Raw genomic sequence first — 7,496 nt, forward strand, 5'->3', positions numbered from 1 at the left:
TGGCCATCGTCGCCATCATGGAGAGCCATTGCAGCTCTCTACGTCATTGTCTCCTCAGCAAGGACCGATGCCGCGAGTTTCTGAAGCTGTTTATGTTCCTGGCGGCAAGATGCACATCAGCAGCCGGTCGAAGTACATGTAATTGCACTGAATATATTGCCTGTCAGCATACTATTTCTATTGCATGATTCCCACATGAATAAATGCATGTAATTTAAGGAATATATATATGAGTATATGACAATTGTTTCTGCAAGTTATTTATACTACATCATATATTTCTCCTATGTATCCACTTCAGCACCTCATGTCCACGGTTACTTGATGAAAACAGAATCTGTGTCCTAATTGTACTAAATATGGTCACCTGCATCAACCGAAGCATCCAATCCACTACACTGTAGTAGCTACAGCTAAATAGAACCCAAAAAACAATCCCTACTTATTTATATATACTAGATCAGGAGCTAAACAAGTAATCAACAAGGAATGAACTAGGACTCTGGTCCACAATCGTGTCAGAAAAACACCGCGTTAGGTCTAGTTTTGGTGACTTGGATTGGCGCCCTAGGCTAAATTCCCGTTTCAACTGATCAAAAATTGAATCCCACGCTGGCAGATTTTTCTGTTGTTCTGGAGCCAAATTACTTCCCTATAAAACATCAGAAAATTCTCACAGATACCTACCATCGCCGGACTTGGTGGGAAGACGGTCAGTCCTCAACCACATGGTGCCATGGTGGGATTTTGATAGAAAATCTGTCAAGAATATATTACATTGTTGATTGATAAATACCCTGATTTGTGCCCCAGCAAAAGATCAATGGCGTTGAGTTACACAGCATACCATGCATATCTTAAGCATAGGCAACCAAGTCAGATGCAAGCTGCAAGCCTCTCCAACGTTTACTTCGGCAATAAAAGGTCAATCCACATTTTTAGTGTATTGTAACTCCTTTTTCTAAAGAAATGCTCCCAGTTGCACCTATGAAAGAAGTTCACCACATTTCTCACCTAATTCTTTTCGCACTACTCCCGTACACCCAAATAGTCTCATATCTATGAAAATCATTCAACTTTTCTAGCCTTAGTAGGCTGACACAAAAGGAAGAAACTAACATACTACTGTACAACAACAAATCAGATGCTTATCAGTGAGGCGTAGCCGCGTAGCTATCCATGTCAATAAAGCTATCAACATGTATTTGCTTCACACGATGAGGACGCAATGCAAGCTATGAAGGCATATCGCCACTGCAATTTGCTCTATATAATCGCTCTGGCTCCAGTTCGTATGAAGGTAGGCTCAGATTTGCCTGTTGAAATTGCATTTAGAATGACTCTTAACACCGTTCATTTAGAAGGACACATATACCAGCACAGATCAACCAGTACCAATCCACCACAAGCACCCAAATGCACATATCACCAGTATCAGTATCATCAAGGGGGGGCCGAGGAACTACCTGACCGAAGTAGTTCAAGGAGAGGAGGGGCCAGCCGAGCCAGGCCACGGCAGCCCATGCAGCAGCAACATCACCACACCACCGTAGAGCAGATGCAGGAGGTTCGAGGTGGAAGAAGAGGGCATCGGGGTGGCGCAGTACGAGCACCATGGGGTGAAGTCGGCAAAGAGGATTCCTGGGAGCAGCTCCGGCAGCCGAGCCGTACGGCTAGGATTTGGCGCCGGTGGGGACGTCGCGGAGATGACCGTGGCCGAGCTTTTTAGGCGGGTGGCGGCGTCGGCGATGGCCAGCGACGGCTAGATCCGTGGGTGGCGGCGACGGCTGGATCCGTGGGTGGCGGTGACGGCTGGATCCATGGGTGGCGGCGACGGCGCATCACCGGAGCGCGTGTGCATCGAGGGAGCGGCGAGCCGTGCTGGGGATTCAGAGGACGAGGCGATGCAGCGCCAGCACATGGCAGCGCCAATCGCAGCTGCTGGCGGCCGGGAGCAAAGCCTGAGGAACCATGGGAGGTTGCAGTCTTGCGTGCGAGAGAATGGGGAACGAAAATGGAAGAGAGTGAGGAGAAAAGCTGATGGGACAGGATGTGGGACGCGGGCGTGATCGAGACCATCGGACGGTCACAAAGCGGAGGCTCGGACGAGCAAGCGAGCCTCCGAGCACTTTTTAGCATCTGGGAAATTTAAAAGCCCATATAGGGGCTTCTTTTGTCAGTTATTTGCCCAAAATAGGGCTATGTATAAATTTTGCCCAAAATAGGGCATATGTTTATGAAATATCGTTTAAAATTTCCATGTTTCATTTCTTTTCGTATTTGTCCGATTATGCGGTGCGTCCGCGCGTTGGGCGCAGCGCGCGACCCAAACGGACACGCGGGCCGCTGTCCGCGCGTCCGTCGGCCACGCAAATGGTCCAAAACGGACGCGCTGGGCCGTCCGTTTGGGTCGCCCGGTTGGAGATGCCCTTACGTCGAGACGACGGAGCCGCTGAGTGGTTACTAGCCGGCTTCGGTGACGATTCTGCTGTGGCGGACGATTCTGCCTGCAGGACTTGGAATCGGCGTTTCACAATGATATCCAAGACCAGGAGTAGCCGCAGTTTCAAGTTCTCAGTCACTGATATTAGTGGTGTGAAACATGTTATTGGATGATTGAAACAGTCATTTCTTATTGTAAGACCAATCCAGTTCCCTCAAATATTGCTTCAGTTACGTGCCTCTTTGGTCTCTTCAAACTGAAAAAGTTTGTGAACCCCGCCACAACTTGCCAAATCCAAGTGTGACTGGAAGTATAGGTGTCAAGAAGTGTGATAAAACTTAGCAAAAAAATACTCCATGACAGTCGGTCATGTAGATAATCAAGTGTGGCAATACTGAAGTATGACAAAAAAAAATGAAACACATACTCCATCCGTTCATAAAAGGATGTCAGAGATTTTCTAAATTTGGAATTTTGGATATATGTGTACACTAAGGGCTCCTTTGATAATCCTATATTTTTCCTATTCCTATGATTTTTATATCACATGAATCAAAGGAGAGTGTCTAAACTCTAGATACATCCAAATTTAGACAAGTTTGTACACTTTGGTTTGGCAAAGCGTGGCTGGAATTAAACATTTGTGTTCCTAAATGCCATATGCATTGTGCCTAGATGTATTACTGAGGCAACTCTCGTCAATAGAAAGTTCCCCACGGTGACTTCGTCAATGTTAAGATCTAATCCACCGGCCAATCTTCCGTTGATGCAATGTAGTGAACGCCTGCGCTACTGTGTTTCAAAATAAAACCTAAGGTACAATGCACAGTTCTGTTGCAGAGCATTTCTCCAACATACACTATTTGCATAGACCAATGAGGCAGCAATATTCAAGGGAACTGGATGTGCTTAAAATATATGAAACTGAACTTTTCGATCACTCAGCATCTCTCACATATCAATTAACAGTGATAGTGTAAGAGCTGCAACGACTATACTTTCCCTTCCATCGGTGGACAGACATTATGAAACGCCCGATTCCAGCTAAATCTAACAAACATCGTGAAACCAAGAGAGTATGATTCTAGAAAGCCATTCATACCTAATTTATTCTGGTCTTTACACCCTCAGCACGTTCCATATGTCTGCAAGTTCCTGTTCTCACTTTTCCACTAATCATAACAGTAAAGGAATTACATCAACTAGCAATTTTAAACAATGGCAACTCTTGCCTTTACAAGATATATGCCAGATCAAGCCTTCAGCTATCCCGGGAATCATTATAGATTCTCTACCACTACCATTGCCAGTTCGCCACCCCTAGTACGGCTCCTACACAGATACTTATTCTCTGATACTGCTTCAGGTATCCTTGACTCGTGACATTCATATCTCGGACTTGCCCAGCAGAAAACTTCAAATGATCTCAGTAGCTAAATCCATTATCCATATCAGATACTCTTCTTCCACAATAAACCAACTCACCACATACTTCCAATATGTTGAAGCACACGATTTTGCAGTGACGGGTCATAACTGCACTGTTCATCTATAGGATCATGGAACTTTCCAGTAATATCCAAGATGATGATGGCATGGTAATCTGCAGTGAATCATCAAATCATGATGTTATCTTCTAGGATATGTAATGTATACTCTTTGGCACTAGCCAGTGCCATCAAAATCAACACGCTCTCCAGTAGCAAAGATATCCCAAAACAGTGCACTGCTGAAGTATAAAAGTGATGTTAATATTATAAAGCCACGAAAAGAGCCCATCCGATCAACAAAGAATCCTGCTCCAATAGTTCCTAAAATGGCAGCAAATGTTCCAGCCGTATTTGACATTCCTGTTAGCACACAATCATAGATTAGATAAAGTAATTCCTATGCATAAATTCTATAACAAAACCACAGGGAACATATCTAGTACCATGTAGCACTCCAGCATATTGTGGTGCAATCTCCTGGTAAGAGTTTAACAATGAATTCTGTTAGAGAAGAAAGAGAACACCAAATTGGGGGAAAAGTAGCTACATTGCACAGTGAACTTTTGTATAGAAGTTTAAACACCTGAAGATTTACTAGGAATCCTGAGTGACCAAAGGACTTCAAACCGACAGCGACTGTTAGCCAAGCTGAAGCAATTGCTGGACTCTTTGCTGCATTTAAGCCAAGAAGGGCAATACCAGGACCCACAAAGCCAATTGTCTGCAAGAAGCAATACCAAAGAGTCAAAGCTTGGATTAGTCCCAGCAGCACATATCTACACTTGAGATGACAATTTTGATTTAAAAGAGTTAACATTGATTAAATAAATGACAGATGGTTGCACAAAACTTGGCATATTTTTTCCATGGAATTGTACCGTGGCTTTCCGATGTGAGAATTATGTTATGGATATTCAAGCTGAATAACAAAATGATAGGTTAGTGAAGTTATTGTTCATGACAGGTAAACTATGTTAATAGTTGAGTTGAAAAGATCCATGCCTTACAGTCAAAACAAGCAATGGTTACAAGATTTTAACTAAGTCAGTTGATTTATCTTGTGAAACCAATTGCCACTAACTAAAGCACGGATTATCACAAATTATGTTAAATTTGGTAAGAATGTGGAGGTGCACTCAAGATCGTATTTAATAGAAAAACTAAAAATACACTGATTACTTTTTACTTATATTATTAAACCTGAAAATTTTCAGCAACACACCTGCATGATCTTCCGAGTTAAAGTAATGCTTGTGCCATTTCTGATAAGTCTGTCTGATACAACACCAGCCACATAGCCTAAAACTGCCATCATAACCCAGGGAATCGCACTAAACCATGCAGCTTCTCTCAGATTGACATGAAATATCTGATCACCGTAAGGAAATATTAAATAACACACAGGGAGAGTTAATCTTTATTCAAGAACATGAAGCATAATCAAGACTTACTGTTTTGAAATACACTGGCATCCATGAAAGGATGACGAAATAGCCCTGAAAAAATAGCACAGCCCTCAAGGATTATTCCTAAACAGTATTCTTCACATGGCACCACAACCATGAATTAGCAAGAGTTATGTTTATAGGAGTTACCCAGCTATGCATAGCGTTTGCAGAAATCAAAGCCCAGGTCGGCCATTTAGAAAGTAGTTTGCTGAAGGGAGGGACCTTTCTTAGTTTTTCACCTTGAACTTTAGGTTTCACCAATTTCTGACCCTTGGTTATATACTCTAGTTCATATGCTGATATTTGAGGATGTTCAGCAGGAGTTCCTGATATAGCAGATATCCAGACCAGCACCCACAGAAATCCAAACAAGCCAAAAATCACAAATGGTCCAAATATTCCAGCTCGTGACATGATGATAGGAGAAAGAAGTAAGCCAATGGTATTTCCAAGCTGAAAACCAGCCATGGCAATCCCGACCGCACTAGATCGTTCAGTGCGAGGAAACCACCTATAAGAAAAAGGCCCAATGTGAACATTTTGATAAATCTTGACGGGCATGGCAGCACAAACAAATACTAATACTCCGTATGTTCTAGTAAAAGCGCGAAGAATAATCAAGTGAAGGAAAGGAACAGAAATCCAAAGAAATACCTTAGCACCATATTGTTCATACATGGCAATGCCACTCCTTCTGCAACACCGAGCAGAACTCTGGTTGAGATGAACAACCACAGTGAGCGACTTGCTGCCCAAGGGGAAAGGAATGTGGCGAAGGACCATAAAGCCACACCATAAGCCATGACTCGCCTCCCGCCATAGTAGTCAACAAGCGCTCCACCAATTATAGGTGATATCAGATATCCCCAAAGGAAGGATGACTGTATGGAGTGTCAAAAACACAGCAGCGTCACCATATCATTCAAGGAAGATGCACAGAGTCAGCAGAAAGCTAGAACAGTATAGCCAGTGGGTACCCTGTATGTTGGTTAGGGTTAACAAACATCCGGACATCTGTGCTCAGTCAGATGTAATACGATTAGTTGGTATATTACTTAGCACGAACCAGGGCGTAATCTAATGGTCTAGGAGTCGACTGAAAATTAAGCTAATTCTCAGTCGACTGAGAATTAGCAAAACTGATTGCTTATACTACAGCTCCCAAGTGAGGGAACTATGCATGACCTGCAGTATTGATGAAGAAAAACACCTGAATCGATGATTTAGTGGGAAATGTAGTAGTAATTATTATACCATCGTTTCATCCCAAGCAATGCCACCACATTTCCATTCAAGTATTAAACAGTACTGGCAATTGAAGACTGGACCAAATTGCTAATCGTCGCAGTTGAGCATCCTATCACTAAACACAACTGTATTCCCAGTCACAAGTCGAGTAGCAGTGTAGTGCAGTGCAGTGCAGCCAAGCGACAGTAAAGATAAGCAACAAGAGCTGGGAACCTGCACGACGCCGGCGAAGGACGGGGTCCAGCCGTAGGCCTGGGAGAGCGGGACGATGGCGACGGACATGACGACGCGGTCGGCGTTGCAGAGCGCGAGGGCCAGCCCCAGCATCGCTGCCACCTTCACCCTCTCAGAGGTCATGAACTCGGCCGCCACGGCCTGGGCCTCGCCGCCGCCGGCCGCGGAGGCTGCAGGAGGCGCAGAAGCGGGACGGGTCCTGGCCAGAGGCCGGAGCGGCTGGAGAGGAGCAGAGCACAGGAGGCGGCGCGGCTGCCATGGAGGCGGAGGCGGTGGTTGGGCGCGGGTGGGGCGACGGCGGGCGGAGAGGAAGGGAGGCAGAAGCGAGCGGGTCAAGGGGAGCAGTTGGCCGGGAGGGGCCATGGTTTTGTGTTCTCCTCCGTCTGAGTGTGAAGGGAGGCCGGCCGGAGTGGATGAATTAGGTGGAGTGGATTGGTGCAGTGACGTGGAAGATCTGCAGGCCAGGCCGGCAGGCCCTCTTTGCTCACGTTTTCTTAGTGGGCCCTGTGTGTTCACGTGGTCAGACAATCACATCGGTTCTGGCCCAACATGACAATACGAGTCCACATTTGTCTGGGCCGGAACCAGTGACACGAAAATGGACTAATCTGACCAACTTCATGAAAACAAAAA

The 7,496-nt window shown here is 45.1% G+C and overlaps 1 protein-coding gene across 1 annotated transcript; it reads right to left on the reverse strand.

The window, feature by feature from the left end:
• Positions 1–3,522: 3,522 nt before the first annotated feature.
• LOC124660491 (probable anion transporter 3, chloroplastic) lies at positions 3,523–7,249 on the reverse strand. Its single transcript, XM_047198307.1, has 8 exons — positions 6,843–7,249; positions 6,036–6,262; positions 5,529–5,892; positions 5,385–5,429; positions 5,156–5,302; positions 4,517–4,654; positions 4,377–4,410; positions 3,523–4,293 (listed from the first exon to the last, which is right to left on the reverse strand). Exons 1-8 carry the CDS (start codon positions 7,224–7,226, stop codon positions 4,109–4,111), a joined length of 1,524 nt encoding a protein of 507 aa, XP_047054263.1. The 5' UTR covers positions 7,227–7,249; the 3' UTR covers positions 3,523–4,108.
• Between the last annotated feature and the right edge of the window lie 247 nt (positions 7,250–7,496).

This window comes from Lolium rigidum, chromosome 6 (genome assembly GCF_022539505.1).
Source record: "Lolium rigidum isolate FL_2022 chromosome 6, APGP_CSIRO_Lrig_0.1, whole genome shotgun sequence".
NCBI classification, from domain to species: domain Eukaryota; kingdom Viridiplantae; phylum Streptophyta; class Magnoliopsida; order Poales; family Poaceae; genus Lolium; species Lolium rigidum.